This window comes from Bos indicus x Bos taurus, chromosome 6 (genome assembly GCF_003369695.1).
Source record: "Bos indicus x Bos taurus breed Angus x Brahman F1 hybrid chromosome 6, Bos_hybrid_MaternalHap_v2.0, whole genome shotgun sequence".
NCBI classification, from domain to species: Eukaryota; Metazoa; Chordata; class Mammalia; order Artiodactyla; family Bovidae; genus Bos; species Bos indicus x Bos taurus.
Window position 1 is genome coordinate 89,909,073 of NC_040081.1, and position 18,455 is coordinate 89,927,527.

Here is an 18,455-nt window from a genome sequence, read left to right on the forward strand (position 1 = left end):
ACCAAGGCCACTACTTATTTTTTCTACATACCAACTATTAATTAATACATATTCAAGGATACAATACAGGGGATGTGAAAACTTGGCAACAAGCATTGGCTCATCAATGAAATCTTTTACTAGTTTTTATTCTGACAGTTTCTAACTCTCTGAGAGGCTCTAACCTATTTGAATATCTTAAGCTTCTCGTGCCCCTCGAGGCTGGGAGACTGTAAACAATCGTATGCATAGCTGTAGGAGTCTGGGTAAACTTGTCAGGTGAATTAGAGAGCTATCTGAGGGGTTTGGATTTAAACACTACTAATTGCCCAGGAACTTTATTAATTGGAGCTGTAAGTTAACTCTTTGACAGAGAGAGCGAGATGGTGGTGGGGGACAGCCCCCAGTAAAGTCAGAGGTGAGAGCACAAAGCAATAAAGTAAGCAGACTCTGGTTTTTTGGGGGTAGATGCTCGAGAATATCCAGGGGGACTCCTGAGGCTCAATCCCGCCTTTGCGTATGCCGAGCCTCCTTCCTCATGACCTTTGTCACGAGTGGAATGCCTCTCGCCGGCTCCCGGCACCTCGGTTTTAGCTTCTTCTGTTTGCTGGTCTCTTCAGTGTCTGATTTCCGCCCTGACACAAGGGGGGCGGTGGTGGACACTTTTTTTTAGGCTCAGTTGTTCAGTCGCGCTGTGGGGAGGGACACTGCAAACAACACTGGCGTGTGCTCACAATGTCTCAGCCACACTGGGCCTGCTCCTGCTCACAGAGCGTGCACCCTGCCTGCCCACACAGCTCAGGCTCTAGGTTGCTCTGCCTGGAACCATCCGAGGCCGGCCCTGGGCTGCATGCACCTCCCAGGGCTAAGCCTCTCAGGTTCAGGCACTCGGGTAGTCCTCAGAGGTGCAGACTCCATTGGGCCTGCGTTTTGTGCCCTTCCCAGCTCCAAGCAGCTCGGGTGATGAGGTGTTTGGCGAGCGCGGTCACTGCAACTTATTGCCTCTCCCATCCCTGCCACTCGGTTTTCTGGGTGTACAACGGGCGCACCTTCTCAGGCGGATAATGACTGTCCAAAACCCCAAGAAGTCTTAGTTAGCAAAGAAGCCTACTTGCAGTTTGGTAGATAATGTCTCTCTGGGGCTGCAATTGCCCCTTTCTGGCTCTGGCTGCCTGTCACCGGAGGGGGATGGTCTGTAGCCGGCTAGTTCTGTTCAGTGCTTTGTTCTCTGCGCGGGCCTGGCGGTATCTTAGGGCTTTTCACGTGGTAGCTATCCCACAGTCTGGTTTGCTAGCCCAGATTATTTCGCTCTGATTACCCTCGGGGCATTCAGGCCCGATCCTTACTCTAAGCAATGCAGCCCATGCCTCCCTGCCCAGCCCCTGCTTGCTAGTGGCGGGTGCAGGTGTCTGGGCTGCTTCTCCGCTGGGGGAGTTACCATTGGGCTCGTAATCTGTGGGTTTTAATTATTTACTTATTTTTCCTCCCTATTATGTTGCCCTCTGTGCTTCCAAGGCAAGCCACAGACTTCGGCAGTAAGAGTGTTTCCTGGTGTTTGGAAACTTCTCTCTTTTTAAGACTCCCTTCCTGGGATGGAGCTCCATCCCTACCTCTTTTGTCTCTTTTTTTGTCTTTTATATGTTTCCTACCTCCTTTCGAAGACAATGGGCTGCTTTTCTGGGTGCTTGATGTCCTCTGCCGGCATTCAGAAGTTGTTATGTGGAATTTACTCGGCGTTTAAATGTTCTTTTGATGAATTTGTGGGGGAGAAAGTGGTCTCCCCATCCTATTGCTCCGCCATCTTAGGACAGCCCCCTCCTCTGCCTTTTCTAAAACCAGCTTGAACATCTGGAAGTTCACAGTTCACATATTGCTGAAGCCTGGCTTGGAGAATTTTGAGCATTACTTTCCTAACGTGTGAGATGAGTGCAATTGTGCAGTAGTTTGAGCATTCTTTGGCATTGCCTTTCTTTGGGATTGGAATGAAAACGGACCTTTTCCAGTCCTGTGGCCACTGCTGAGTTTTCCAAATTTGCCGGCATATTGAGTGCAGTACTTTTCACAGCATCATCTTTCAGGATTTGAAATAGCTCAACTGGAATTCCATCACCTCCAATAGCTTTGTTCGTAGTGATGCTTTCTAAGGCCCACTTGACTTCACATTCCAGGATGTCTGGCTCTAGGTCAGTGATCACACCATTGTGATTATCTTGGTCATGAAGATCTTTTTTGTACAGTTCTGTGTATTCTTGCCACCTCTTCTTAATATCTTCTGCTTCTGTTAGGTCCATACCATTTCTGTCCTTTATCGAGCCCATCTTTGCATGAAGTGTTCCCTTGGTATCTCTGATTTTCTTGAAGAGATCTCTAGCCTTTCCCATTCTGTTGTTTTCCTCTATTTCTTTGCATTGATCGCTGAGGAAGGCTTTCTTATCTCTCCTTGCTATTCTTTGGATCTCTGCATTCAGATGCTTATATCTTTCCTTTTCTCCTTTGCTTTTCGCTTCTCTTCTTTTCAAAGCTATTTGTAAGGCCTCCCCAGATAAATCAAGATGGTCCTAATTTAGTATTTTAGTCATTCTTCTGACAGCATAGGAAAGAAGGAGCAATAAAGTTTAATAATTATTCATTTGCTGAAGTTTTATTTTGTTGCTTTTGTGCCAGGTACTGTGCTATGTGCCAGAGAAAGATCTCCCAGCTACTTTGCTAAGTATAAGGAAATAAAAAATGAACATGTGTACCCCACTTTATTCCAAAAAAGACTTGAACCAGCTTGGAAAATTGGAAAAGATATGGCTATTAACCTCCAGATCTCAAAATGGTTCTGATCTCCAAAATTCCAAATTCCGCAGGTGTTCTCTGCATTCATTCACCAAGCATTTACACCCTTGTTTTGTATTAAATATTGTACTAAACAACTTTTTGATGTTGATAGAACATTGGAACTACAAGTGTCTCTGTTCATCTGGGATAAATTCATCAGATAGGAAAAGGCCCAAGTGATATTCTGCATCATCTATAGATGAAGAAAAACCTTCAGTTGTGAATTTTACTCTAAGGTATTAAATGTCTTTGGAAGCTTTTCTTCTTTATAATATGAGAAAGAATTAAATGAGGGCTATTTGCCTGCAGCATGTTTGGTACAAAAATCTGAGTATTAAAACTGAAAGTTATAAAACCATAAATTGCAGTGGTTTCCTAAATATTCCAGTTTCAAGAGTAATAACAAACCAGTTAAAGAATCAATTTAGGCACAGCCTTTTAATTCAAGTATATGTGTTAAATTAAACATCAATACTTTATGTATTTTTTTTCTAGATTCCCTACAGATGAAAACATCAAAAGAAAATGGGTATTAGCAATGAAAAGACTTGACGTGAATGCTGCAGGCATTTGGGAGCCTAAAAAAGGAGATGTGTTGTGTTCAAGACACTTTAAGAAGACAGATTTTGACAGAAGTACTCCAAATATTAAACTGAAACCTGGAGTCGTACCTTCTATTTTTGATTCCGTATCTCACTCACAGGTTTGTTTATCAGATGCTGCTTAACCATCATTACTCACTTTTTAGGGACTATTTAAGAACCTTCACACACTTGCTACCATTTTTTACTATTTGCTTATTGATTTGAAAACCATTCTTTAAGTTTTTTTAGATTTGTAAACTGTGTAAGCTTTTCTAAAGAGTAGTAAGAGTGTTTTACCAGTAGCCCCTCAGAAATGTTAATATCTGTACCTTACTAAGGTTTGGTGAAGCAAACTTGAGTTAGTATAGCTCAAGATTTGGGTCTAAAAATTGGAGGAATGTTAGAGTTGAACTGAAGTTCCAAGCTGGCAGTGCGCCTCACACTGGAGCAAAAGTCAAGAGCAGAGCCGCAACAGACACAAAGTATACTTTGAGAGCCACATATTCACACTTAAAGCCTGAGTAGAACTGGAAGGTAGAAAACCAAAAGATGAGAAGGAAAGAAGAGGTCAAAAACAAGAAGATAAAAGGATTGTTTAAGGAAACTCTAGTTGTATTCTGTGGCTTTTCTCAATGATTTTAGTGCCATGGATGAGCTGCTTCACCCTCAGTATCTCTCTTGACTTCATATACCTGAACGCGTACTCACTTTCAGAAACTCTAGAGATTGACTGATTCCAATGTGGAAAATTCAGGGAGGGCCTGTGGTTCCCATACCAATAGGAATGAACCTCTATTGAAAGGTATCTCCTTCCTGACAGCTGGAAACAGGAAGTAGTTCAGAAGATCTACTCCCATAGGGGTCTTGGTCACATTTGCAGATGTTCGTACCTCAGTACTTGAGTTATATAATGGAAACTGACTCAGTTTCTTCCATGTTAATAAATGTACAGTATCTTCTGCAATTTGCTCTAAAGGATTTGTTTCCTATACCATGGTGTCATCTATAGTCTTAAGCGAACCTTTAAAAATATGGACATAATAAGTCAAATAAGCAATAAATTACTAACTTCCAAAAGTTATTTCCTAATAACAAGGAAATCACAGAATCCAGAAGTAACACTGTTAACACTCTATGTGGATCTTTTCTGTCATTTTTATGTGTATGTTTGTATATAAATACATCTCTATTTATAATTCTTACAGAATACGATTATACTGTATATCCTTTTTATTTGCTTTGCTCTTTTTTTAACATTCATACAGTGCTTACTGTGTGCCAGGCAGTAATCTAAGCACTTTACATATATTTTGACTCTTTTAGTCCCCTAAACTACCATAAGAGTTAAATAATCTTATTCTCATTTGACCACTTGAGAAAATTTAGACCCAGAAAACTAGAATACATTCCCCAAGTCACACTGCTGTTAAATGGCAGAGGCTGGATTTAAACCCAGGTATTTTAGCTCCAAAGTTCACTCTTAACTATTATAATATTTTCCATGATGTTAAATATTTTTATATAACAATGGCTTTCAAATTTAGTCTACCTAAATATTATCCAGGGAGCTTGGCTTAAAATGCAGAATCCTAACCAGCTCTCCCAAAATATTTGATTCAGCAAGTTTGCTTTGGAGTCTAGGATCTGTATTTTTTGATAGGTACCCTGCATGATTGTGTTGCAGCTCAATGGATCACATTTTTAAGAGAAACCTATATGGAACATCAATTTTTTTTTTTAACTAAACTTTATACTGAAGTCAACATCAGTTCAGTTCAGTTCAGTTCAGTCACTCAGTTGTGTCCGACTCTTTGCAACCCCATGAAAAGCAGCACGCCAGGCCTCCCTGTCCATCACCAACTCCCGGAGTTCACTCAGACTCATGTCCATCGAGTCAGTGATGCCATCCAGCCATCTCATCCTCTGTCGTCCCCTTCTCCTCCTGCCCCCAATCCCTCCCAGCATCAGAGTCTTTTCCAATGAGTCAGCTCTTCGCATGAGGTGCCCAAAGTACTGGGGTTTCAGCTTTAGCGTCATTGCTTCCAAAGAAATCCCAGGGCTGATCTCCTTCAGAATGGACTGGTTGGAAAAAAAAAAAAAGAATGGACTGGTTGGATCTCCTTGCAGTCCAAGGGACTCTCAAGAGTCTTCTCCAACACCACAGTTCAAAAGCATCAAACAAATGCACACATCATAAGCGTATAGACCACTGGACTTTCACAAAGTGAATACACTCATGTAACTCCTCTCAGACCAAGACGGAGAAAGTTATCAATACCCCAGAAGCTTCCCTCATGCTCTTTCCCAGTCCCTACACCCTCGAAAGTACCACTATCCTGACTTTTATTGCTGTCAGTTATTGTAAATGGAGTCATATAGTACATACTCTGTTCTGTGGCTGCTTTCACTCAACATCTTGCTCTTGTGATTCATCCACATTGCAGCATGTGGTACTTACTAGTCCATGTATTTTCTTTGCACTATAATATTCTATTGTATTTGTTGTTGTTCAGTGCTAAGTAATGTCCAACTTTATGTGACCTCATGAACTTCAGTGCACCAGGCCTCCCTGTCCTCACCATTTCCCAGAGTTTGCTCAAACTCATGTCCATTGAGTTGGTGATGCCATCCAGTCATCTCATCTTTTGCTGCTCCCTTCTCCTCCTACCCTCAATCTTTCCCAGCGTCGGGGTCTTTTCCAGTGAGTCAGCTCTTCACATCAAGTGGCCAAAGTTTTGGAACTTCAGCTTCAGCATCAATCCTTCCAATGAATATTCAGGGTTGATTTCCTTTAGGATTGACTAGTTTGATCTCCTTGCAGTCCAAGAGACTCTCAAAAGTCTTCTCTAGCACCACATTTCAAAAACATCAGTTCTTCAGCACATTGTATAAATAAACTATAATTTCTATTCTACTGTTGATGAACATTTGGATTTTCACTTTGGAGCTATTATGAATGGTGTAACTACAAACATTTTTGTCCATGCCTTTTGATACACTTAAATGTACACATTTCTACAGAATATATGTATATTTATGTTAGAAGTGGAATTGCTGGATCCTAGGATCAGCTTGAGTAGATATCACCATAGTTTTCCAAAGTGGTTTTACCAACTTATACCCCCACCATCAGCTTATAAGAGTTCCTATGATTCTATATCCTTTCTCATATTTAGTGATATCATCTTTACAGTACATTTTTAATGACCATATAGTGATTGATCCAGTGTATGGACAATAAATACTTTATGTAATCAATCCTTACCGTTGTATATAGATTATCATCTTTCACTGTTTTTAGAAGCATTAGAATGAACATTATTGTAGTTAAATCTATGTACATATCCTTATTTCCCCAAACTAATTTCCTGGAAATAAAATAGCTAGACCAAAACTTACACACATTTTTAAGTCTTTTGCTTTTGATGCAAGCCTCCCAAAAGCCCATCGTAAAGTCTGTATCAGTCTACTGCCCTACTAATAGTTATGCATTAAAGTGTCTGTCCATCCTAATCCTCAGTGTAAGTTGTGTTTTTAACCTTTGCTGAAATTGATAGGCATAGATGACATCTTATTGTTTTAATATATCTTTGAATATTAGTGCATTTATGCATTATTTCCTGTGTTCATTAGACAGTTTTACTTCTTCTTTCCTGAATAACTTATTCAAGTCTTCTAGTTTTATCTTTTTCTAAGCTGTTTTATAACAACAATAGATATTGAGGATATGAATCATTTAACTATGTTGCAGTTACTTTTTGTTCTTTGTCTTTAGTTCTAATTATGGTGTTGGTTTGTTTTGTGTGAAATACATTTTTTTAAGTAGTCCTATATTTTCTCTTGTGCTGTCTGATTTAAGATTTTATAAATATTTCCCATGTATTTTTCTACTTCCTCATTGTTTTCATTCTTACATGAATTTTCATTATGTAGAAATTCATTGTGATTTACTGTACATAAATGATAAAACTTTTTCATAATTAATTCATTTTTCATGACTTATAGCCTTTCTCCACTTATTTAGAATGCCATTTTTTATCCTGAAGGCTCTTATCTACATGATCTACTCATATTTTTCTTAAGAGAATAGTCTTCTGACCCAAGGCTAGAACCCATATCTCCTGTGCCTCCTGCTTGGCAGGCAGATCTTTACCGCTGAACCATCTGAGAAGCCAAAAGAATAGTACACTATCTTAAATATTCTTTCCTTGTAGGATATTTTTAATACCTTGTAGGATATACCTTCCCTCATCATCATTCTTTTTTTTAAGGAAAATTCGTGTTTCCAGGTAAACTTTAAAGTTATTTTAGGGAAGTTCCTTTAAAGTAATCTTAGTGAATTTAAACTTTACTGACTGTTAAAAGCAATTTCCACTAAAAAAATATATAATAATTTTACTACAAAAAGTTAAGAAGGTTAAAAATTTACAAAAGGACAGAAATATCTACAATGATTGATTAACAATTAACTATTCTTAACAGGGGAAAAGAGAAAAGCTTCATTATAGGAAAAACTTCACCCTCAAAGCCCTTCCAGTTACAAACCACAATCACAAGCTTGTTGATACTTCCTCGTGTGTTGAAGAATTCCAGTCCCAGTTCATTTTTGTAAGTAAAATTACTGGGCTAAAGTTGATATTTTTAAGATGAACATGCCCTCTCTGTTAGGATTAAGCTTTTTAAAATCTTACTGAAAAATTAGGAGTTCAGGTTTTTGAGATTTTTTTTAATATGTAATAACCAAAAGTAATATTGCTTCCAAGGGCCATTATAATTTATATATACGTATTTAATTCAAAGAATGCTTTCACAAAAATATTTCAACCAGTCAGTTCAGTTTAGTTCAGTTGCTCAGTTGTGTCCGACTCTTTGTGACCCCATGAACTGCAGCACACCAGTACGCCTGTCCATCACCAACTCCTGGAGTTTGCTCAAATTCATGTCCATCGAGTCAGTGATGCCATCCAACTGTCTCATCCTCTGTCGTCCCCTTCTCCTCCTGCCTTCAGTCTTTGCCAGCATCAGAGTCTTTTCCAGTGAGTCAGTTATTCACATCAGATGGCTAAAGTGTTGGAGCTTCAGCTTCAACATCAGTCCTTCCAGTGAATATCCAGGACTGATTTCCTTTAGGGTTGACTGGTTTGATTTCCTTGCAGTCCAAGGGACTCTCAAGAGTCTTCTCCAACACCACAGTCCTAAAGCATCAATTCTTCGGTGCTTAGCTTTCTTTATGGTTCGATTCTCATATCCATACATGACTACTGGAAAAACCATAGCTTTGACTAGATAGACCTTTGTTAGCAAAATAATGTCAACCAATAAAATACAATAAATAATTCCTCCCTTTAGTTATTGGTATTGTAGGTTCTATGTGGAAATATCTAATTTTAAAAATAGTTATGTCTTTAGGTTTTCTTGAAGGACTATCATACACACACAGTATTGAAGCTTGCATTTATTTATTCATCTGATTGCTTTTTCATGTTAGAATCAGGCCTGGAATCCAGATCTGTTTTACTATCTTAATTACTATAGTTTTATAATAATGCTTAAAATCAGGTAGTGTTTATCAGTGTTAAATCTTCCAACTTTGTTCTTTTTCAAAGTTGTTTTGGATAGTCTTGGTCCTTTGCATTTTTATATGAATTTTAGAATCACTTTCATAAATTTCTACAAAATTCCTGCTAGAGTTTTGACTGGTATTCTGTTGAATCTACAGATCCATTTGGGAAGAATTGACATCTTAATAGTACTATTTTAAGTCTTCCAGCCCATCACTTCATATATTTAAACTTTTAAATTTTCTTAGCAGGGTTTTGTCATTTTCAGTGTAGTCTTTCGTTTTTTTTTGTCAGGTTTATCCCTAAGTATTTTGTATGTTTGGATGCTATTATAAACGGCATTGTTTTAATTACTGTTAGTATATGGAAATAAATTGACCTTTGTATATGAAACTGTATCTGTCAAACTTGCTAAACTCACATGTTAATTATCAAAGCTTTTTTGTAAAAGCTGTCAGGTTTTCTACAAAGATAATCATGATGTCTGTCATTGCTGCTGCTAAGTCACTTCAGTCATGTCCGACTCTGTGTGACCCCATAGACAGCAGCCCACCAGGCTCTGCCGTCCCTGGGATTCTTCAGGCAAGAACACTGGAGTGGGTTGCCATTTCCTTCTCCAATGCATGAAAGTGAAAATGAAGTCGCTCAGTTGTGTCCGACTCTTAGCGACCCCATGGACTGCAGCCTACCAGGCTCCTCCGTCCATGGGATTTTCCAGGCAAGAGTACTGGAGTGGGGTGCCATTGCCTTCTCCGATGTCTGTCATTAAAAACAGTTTTAATTCTTCTTTTCCAATGTAAATACCTTCATTTCTTTTTCTTGCTTTATTGCACTACCTTGAACCTCCAAGGGTATGCTGAGTAGAAGTACTGAGAACTGATCTTTATGCTTTGCTCCTGATTTTAGGAGGAAGGCATCAGTCTTTCACCATTGAAGATATTCATATGATGTTAACTGTGGATTTTTCATAATTGCCCTTTATCAGACTGAGGAAGTACCTTTCTATTTTATTCTTTCAGTTTTAGTGAGATATAATCGACAATACATCACTGTATAAGTTTAAAGTGTACAGTAATGATTTAATTTACATTCATCATGAAGTGATCATCACAGTAAGTTTAGATGAACATCTATCATCTCATATAAGCAAAACTAAGAATTAGAAAAAACTTACAATGTGTGAGTTGAAAATTATATTGGAGAGAATTAATGGCATGTTTGAAGGCAGGAGGAAAAGGGGACATCAGAGGATGAGATGGTTTGGATGGCAGTACCAACTCAATGGACATGAATTTGAGTAAACTTTGGGAGTTGGCGATGGACAGGGAGGCCTGGCATGCTGCAGTCCATGGGGTCACAGAGAGTTGGACACAGCTGAGTGACTGAACTGAACTGAATAGCATGTTAGGTATGTCAGAAGAAAAGATTAGTTAAGGTAAAGATATAGCAATGGGAACTATCCAGAATGGACTACAGAGAGAAAAGGGAATGTTTAAAAAATGAAAAACATGAACAGAGCATCAGTGAGAAGTAGCACAACTTCAGACAGCCCAATATACATGTAATTAGACTCTCCAAAGGAAAAGGAAGAAAAGTTGAAATAGAAAGGAATATTTGAAGAAATCATGGCCATAATTTTTCCAGGTTTGATAAAAACTATAAACCCACAGATAAAAAGCTCAGCAATCCCAAGCACGAGAAACATGAATAAAACTAAACTAGGCTACATCATAATCAAATTATTCAAAACCATTGGAAAAGAAAATTCTTATGTCTTGATAAATTAACCCCTTTATTATTAAGAAATGGCCTTCTTTATCCCTGGTAATATTCTTTGCTCTGAAGTCTACTTTGTCTGATAGTAATATACCCACCGTAGTTATCTGTTATTAGTGTTATCCTAGTTGAAACCTTTAGTTTCAACCTATTTGTGTCTTTTTGTTTTAAGGTGTGTTTTTTCTTGGTGGCATGTACTGTTGGGTCTTGATTTTTTAAATATAACTTGGTTATTTATAATCACTAATCTTTTCTATATATAATTTCTGCCTTTTATTTGGATTATTTAAACAATAATAATATAATTATCATATCACTTTATATCAGATTATCTAATGGGATATGGTTTGATTTAAATCTGTCATCATACTTATTTCCTGTTCCATTTAGTCTTTGTTCTCATTTTCTTCTTTTTTTGTCTTCTTTTCAATTAATTAAATTTTTTTATAATTCCATCTTATCTCCTTTTTTTAATTCATTCACCATAACTGTTAGTTGCTTTTGGGTCTATAATATCCATGTTTAACTTACCACAGGCCACATGATAAGTAATATTATTCCACTTAGTGTATAGTATACATATCTTACTATAGTATACTTTTATTTCTCTTCTCCAACCTTTTTGCTACAGCTGTCATACATTTCACTGTACATATGCTATGAACCACACATTACATTGATATTATTTTTGTTTAAGCAGTAAATTATCTTTTAAAAAGATTTAAATAACAAGAAAAAAAGGTATATGCTACCCATGTAGTTGCCACTGCAGGGCTTTTCATTCCTTTGTGTAAATCCATATTTCCATCTGGTATCATTCTGTCTGAAGGACTTAACTTTAATACTCCTTATAGTGCAGCTATGCTGGTGATAAATTCTTTCAGCTTTTATAAAATCATTACTTAGTCTGCTAAATAGTCATTATTTAGTCTGGAAAAACCTGAACAATCATTTAGTCTTCATTTTTGAAAGATATTGACAAATTCTGGGTTGAAAGTTTGGGAGTTTGTTGTTTTTAGTTTTTTTAAGATGTTGCTCCACTATATTCTCATATGCATGCTTGCTAATTAAAAATCTACTATCATTCTTATCTTTTTCCTTTGCTAAAAATTTTTCTTTGCTGCTGCTGCTGCTAAGTCACTTCAGTCGTGTCCAACTCTGTGCGACCCCATAGACGGCAGCCCACCAGGCTCCCCCGTCCCTGGGATTCTCCAGGCAAGAACACTGGAGTGGTTTGCTTTGCTAATGGTTTTAAATAATTTGATTATACCATAGTTTAGCTTTGTTCATGTTTCTTATGCTTGGGATTTATTGTTTCTTTATCTGTGAGTTTATAGTTTTTATCAAACTAGGAAAAATTTCAGTCATGATTTCTTCAAATAGTTCTTTCTTCCTCAACTTGTCTTCCTTTTCCTTTGCGGAGTCTAATTATGTGTATATTGGGCTGTCAGAAGTTGTGCCACCTCTACTCATGCTGTTCATTTTTTTGTATTTTAAATACTCCCTTTTCTCTCTGTAGTCCATTCTGGATAGTTCCTATTGCTGTATCTTCACCTTCACCAATCTTCTGAAATTTCTAATCTGCCATTGCTGCTGCTAAGTCACTTCAGTCATGTCCGACTCTGTGTGACCCCAGAGATGAAATCCCAGTCCCTGGGATTCTTCAGGCAAGAACACTGGAATGGGTTGCCATTTCCTTCTCCAATGCATGAAAGTGAAAAGTGAAAGGGAAAGTCGTGTCCGACTCTTAGCGACCCCATGGACTGCAGCCTACCAGGCTCCTCCATCCATGGGATTTGCCAGGCAAGAGTACTGGAGTGGGGTGCCATCATTCTCTTTAATATATTTTTCACCTCACACATAATAATTTTTAAGTCCAGGTGTCCTATTTGATTCTTTTTTATGTCTTTCACGTCTCTGCTTAACTTTCTAACATATATGATACAGATTAAATAATTTCATTAATTTCCTTGTCTACTGATTCTAACATTTGTTAGTTCTGGGTTGGTTTCTATGGATTGGTTTCTCTGTTATTGTGGCTCATATTTTCTGCTGTTTTGCATGCCTGGTAAAATTTTGTGTGCCACTTACTATGGATTTTACTTCACTGGATGCTGGATATTTTTGTGTCCTATATGCTTGAGCTTTGTTATGAGGTGTAGTTATTTGGAAACAATTTGGTCCTTTCAGGTTTTGCCTTTTTTAGGCAGGACCAGAACAGTGCTCAGTCTCAGGCTATTTGTTCTCCACCACTGAGGCAAGACTCTTCTGTGTACTCTGCTCAGTTCCCCATGAATCTGGTCTGGCTGGTGGGAGTAAAATCTGAGCTCAGGGTACTCCTGATCTTTTCTGGCCACTCTTTCCTCAGCCTTGAGCAGTTCCCTACACACATACTCTGATCTTACTCAGGGCCATACTTGACAGGGAGCTTCTGAAGATCTCCAGGTTCTTCTCTCTCCTATTGATACTTTGTTCTGTGAACTGTAGCCACCTTGGTCTCCCCAAGTACTTTGCACTACCTCCTCAACTCTGACTAACCAGCTCTGCCTGGGTTTCCTCTCCTTGCACTGACGCCTAGAACTCTCTCAAGGCAGTAAGTTGGGCAGTCATAAGGCTCATCTCTTTGTTTCCCATCTCAATCTCTGCCTTCCTTGCCTGATGTCCTTATGTGCAAAACATTTTTATACCTTTTGGCTGTGTGTTGAGGTCTTACTGCATCTACTCATTGCCACACATGGGCTTTCTCTAGTTGCAGTGAGCAGGGGCTACTTGATTGCAGTGCACTGGCCTCACTGGTGGCATCTCTCTTGTTGCAGAACACGCGCTCTAGGGCACTTGGGCTTCAGTAGCTGCAGCACTCAGACTCAGTAGTTGTGGCTTGCAGGCCCTAGAGCGCAGGCTCGGTGGTTGTGACACACAGGCTTAGTTGCTCCACAGCATGTGAAGTCTTCCTGGTCTTCTGCCTTAGCAAGCAGATAGCCTTTTACCACCAGGGAAGTCCTGGGTTTCTTTTGTCAATCCAGCCTCTTATTTCATCTTGGCTGAAAGCAAAGTCATTTTCACTAATTTTCACAAAGCTGAAAGCAAAGTCATTTTCACTAATTTTAAGTAACAGCTTTTCAAAATTATGTCAGTGGTGTTTTTGAATGAAAAAAGTATACCCAACAAATATACCATAACCAAAATAAGTACTGAGTGCTTAAATTATCTCTTTATATATCCAAGACCAGAGTCCTCTCTAAATCCATAACACCCAGCCTGAGGACCTGCTTCAGTGCTTTCCTGTCATCCCTTATAAAGTGAAATATTCATCAAATAAAGCAATTCCGTTAAAAGGTTAAAAATGTAAGTTTTTTGGATAGGTAAAACTTAAACTTAGCAGCCCACACTTAGGGACCAAAACTGTTATGGTCACGTGAGTGTCATGCTGTTTGTTCATAAGCAGATGCCTACCTCCAGGTGAGAAGTGCCTTCCACCCCTAGGATTCTGCCCTCCTTGTGTATGCCAGACCTTAGACAAACAAAGATGGGGACTCTAGGCACCTGAAACATCCCCGTCCTCTCCCTGTGGTCTTTGAACAACTCTTAGTATCACCAACTTAAAAATGTTCTCTAAGCATAGTATTCGGAGAAATAACTGAGGCCTAGTTATAACTTTTTATCTAACTGCTTGTCTGTCTGGTTTAATAACTTGGTGTTTATGTTTTCAGGAACATAGCTACAGTGTGATGGACAGCCCAAAGAAACTTAAGCATAAATTAGATCATGTGATCAGTGAGCTAGAGGATACCAAGAAAAGTCTGCAGAATGTTCTAAACCGAGAAAAACGTTTCCAAAAATCATTGAGGAAGACAATCAGGGAATTAAAGGATGAATGTCTCATCAGTCAAGAAACAGCAAAAAGACTGGAAGCTTTCTGTTGGGACTGGTGTCAGGAGAGCATAGAACAAGACTATATTTCATGAAATAATTTCATGTTATGTTCTACTTAAAATTGGTAAAATTGATATTGGCTTTTAAGGAAATAATTCTCATTTACCATCATTAAATAATGTCCATCATTCCATCATTTAGAGTGCCCTTTGGGTCCTCTGCAACCTCATGCATTAGAGTTATTATCCAAAGGCTTTTTTTAAAAGATACACAAAATTTTGTGCTAGTTATCATGTTTTGGAGTAACTTGTGAGAGTTATGTTTTTATAGGCCTAAACTATATGGGCTTCCCTGCTGGCTCAGAGGTGAAGAATCTACCCACATTGCAGGAGACCTGGGTTCAATCCCTGGATTGGGAAGATCCCCTGGAGAAGGAAATGGCAACCCACTCCAGTATTCCTGCCCAGAAAATTCCATGGACAGAGGAGCCTGGAGGGCTACAGTTCACGGGATCACAAAGAGTCAGACATGACCAAACAGTGAACACTTTTAGACCTAAACTAGTACCACATCACTATTTTAAAATGTTAAGAGATCAAGAAAATTCTGTAGGACTAAGGAAATGATTTTAGATCAGCTACATTAAGCTCTAGTAGTCGAAAGTGGACACTTAAGCAGCATCAGATTTTTGGCTTCAAAGGAGTATCTTTGCTTATAATACATGTCCATCTAGAATCCAAATCAAGGTGCTTTTATTATCAATAACACTAAAAGATGTTTTTACAAGGCATCCCATGGTAGTAACCTTGAGAACAACATAAGGTGCAGATCTTTTGGCCTTTAAGGTTGTTCAGAGCCAAGTTAAGAAGACCCCTGATGAGGTCTTATTTTTTCAATACAGTACATCATTTCTCCTCACTAGGAGCACTTTGATGTAAACCAGCATCGCTTTAACACATTTTTAAAGAGGATCATAAATCTGATTTTTAAATGGTTACTGACAGTTCTTCTGAACATTTTGTTTCATGACTGTTATTTCATCATAAAGGTATATCTCCAAAATCTGAATGCCAGTAGTAACTGGATACTTTTAATGTTGTTTTGTATTTTACAGAAAGTAGTATTACTAACATTTTTTTAAGGTACAAAATACAGAAAAAAACATTAAAAATAATGATGTGGCTCTTCTAGTTAAAATAGGAATTAAAAAGAGGGTTATAATATTTTCCTTTAATTAGGAGACAAGATTGCTCTCCAAGATTTCATTTAGAGAAATAGATAAGCAACAATTTTAGAATAGCTTCTTACTGAATTTACAGATGAATAACTTTTAGTTATTTTCTGACTGATCCAAGAGTCAGAAATTTAAGTTTATCTCCTGATTTCTTAGTAAAAACAACTGAAATTAGTCATAAATACTGTGCATTAGAATAAAAAGTACTAGCCCCAAAGCAAGTTCTACTTTGAAGCATATGTATATACGTAAACTCCATTCATATGTGTGTGCTATAATAGTTAGAATTTGAATATCAGTTATTTCAATATGTTAACTAGAAATGAACTGCATTTTGTGTTAAAATGTTCATTATAATTTTATTTGTGTTACATTAATATCAGTAAGGATACAGTCGCTTGAATTTTTTATATTCAAGAAATATATAATGCATGTTATATTTTTATGTAAGATTCCAAACCTTCCCACTAAATGGGATTTTACCCACATTTGAAAGATTAGCATTATGCTAAGAAATCACTGAGGTGCTATCTTTTTACTACCTTTAAAGTATTCTTTAGCTACCCATTATTTATTTGAGTTATTTAATTGTGCATTCATGGTGGACATGCTAATAGAAGTTTGGTATGATCTTAGGTTTTTAAAGTCAGTGGGCAATGGAGAAAAATAAAAGGATAGATCCAAACACTGCATCCAAATTCTAGATCTCTCCTGGCTGCTTAAAATAAATCAAGCCCAGTAGACCTTTCCGAGAATCAGTTCCCAGTTTCTGCCACTATCATCACAGTTACCACAGTCACTTTTATTACTGGTATTCCGTGTTCATAGTGAACTAAGATTTTGTCTTCTTTTTCACTGGTCTCACTGTCATTGAGAAAGAGTGAGCTGTGGGCAAAGTATTGCTATCGTCAAGAATCCGGAGCTGCCCATTTGCCCTTATGGAGAAAGGATTACCAGTAGAAATGTGACATAACTAGAGTCCTCCCCACCTACCATCCAGGCAAATGCCTGAACGTGTACATACCTCAGTTCCCTATAGCTCAGATATAAAGAATCTGCCTTCAGTGCAGGAGACCTGGGTTCAATCCCTGGGTCAGGAAGATCCCCTGGAGAAGGAAATGGCAACCCACTCCAGTATTCTTGCCCAGAGAATCCCATGGACAGAGGAGCCTGGTGGGCTATAGTCCATGAGATCGCGAAGAGTCAGACACGACTGAGCAACTAACACACACACACACTGTTCCCAGAGATTCCAGCTTAGCCTGAGGACGAGCCGTCCTGTGCAAAACAGAACCAGGCACCCCTCACCCCCATCCAGAGGATCCTTAAGCAGCCAAGGTCAAGCTAAGGGTTTCACTTTGCTTTCAAGCTTACAATAGCCTCTGGATCCTGGAGCAAACCATTACACCAGTTCAACCTCAGCACCAAATCAGGTACAGTGGACTTGATACAGTGTTTTTCTCATATCAAGTTCAAACCTCTGGAAATAGACTTTGGTTGCTAAAAGATAATCACAGTTATACCACTGTCATTAATTTGAGAAAAGATGAAATTATTAATATTTATATATATTTAGTCTTAATAAAAAGATAAAAGAAATAATTGAGAGTAAAGAATCCATTATGTATTTGAAAAATAAAATATTTTTTCTAGTAATGTGCTCTATATTGGTTTTATACACTCAGTTCAATAAAATGAACAGCAAAAAATCAAGAGTATGTATACAGTGGTTTTGCTTTCATTTCGCCTGCATTTTTCCCTCCACCAATAACTGCTGTCTTTTAGAGTCTGCTAGATTAGGTAACCCAGGTGGCAGGCCTGCTTCCACCACAGTATGCATCTGCCATAGACCCCTTTCAGCCCTCTCCTTTCAGCCTCACTCAAAACTGGCAGCCTTCATGTTACCAGCAAGGGCAGTATTCTTAGATTTGAAATGTGCTACCATCAGAACCTAGAGATGCTTATTAAGCATCGTGCTTCCTTATTCCTAGTGGGGGGCTTCCCTGGTGGCTCAGACAGTAAAGCGTCTGCCTACAATGCGGGAGACCGGTGTTCAATCCCTGGGTTGGGAAGATCTGGAGAAGGAAATGGCAACCCACTCCAGTATTCTTACCTGGAAAATCCCATGGACGGGAGAATCTGGTAGGCTATAGTCCATGGGATCACAAAGAGTTGGACACGACTGAGCGACTTCACTTCACTTCCCTGGTGGCTCAGCTGTTAAGGAATCCACCTGCAATATGGGAGACCTGGGTTCAGTCCCTGGGTTGGAAGATCTGGAGAAGGGAACAGCCAATATTCTTCCCTGGAGAATCCCATGGACAGAGGAGCCTGGCAGGCTACAGTCCATGGGGTCGCAAAGAGTCAGACAAAACTGAGCAATTTTCACATTCACATTTCACATTCATAGTGGGAGATAGAAGTTGTACTACTAAATTTGTCTTTTATTCAGAGGGGATGGTCTAGCGTGCCCCTGGTCACTGGACTCCTCCCCCACTCCGCCTCAGATTTTCCTTGTGTGGTTTAGTTGGCTAAATCATGTCTGACTCTTTGCGACCCCGTGGACTGCAGCATGCCAGGCTTCCCTGTCCATCACCAACTCCCAGCAAGCTCAAACTCATGTCC

The 18,455-nt window shown here is 38.7% G+C and overlaps 1 protein-coding gene across 3 annotated transcripts in view; it reads left to right on the top strand.

Annotated features, from left to right (window-relative positions):
* The window catches only part of THAP6 (THAP domain containing 6), a 27,645-nt gene extending 10,102 nt beyond the window's left edge, over nt 1–17,543 (top strand). For 2 of the 3 annotated variants that reach the window (XM_027544758.1, XM_027544759.1), the window contains exons 3-5: nt 3,298–3,505; nt 7,869–7,994; nt 14,434–15,008. In XM_027544758.1, coding sequence (XP_027400559.1) covers nt 3,298–3,505; nt 7,869–7,994; nt 14,434–14,688 — 589 coding nt within the window. In that variant the 3' untranslated portion in view covers nt 14,689–15,008. Of the gene's footprint in view, nt 1–3,297; nt 3,506–7,868; nt 7,995–14,433 lie in introns of all 3 variants that reach the window. The other variant, XM_027544760.1, reaches the window with a different exon arrangement.
* Nucleotides 17,544–18,455: the final 912 nt, after the last annotated feature.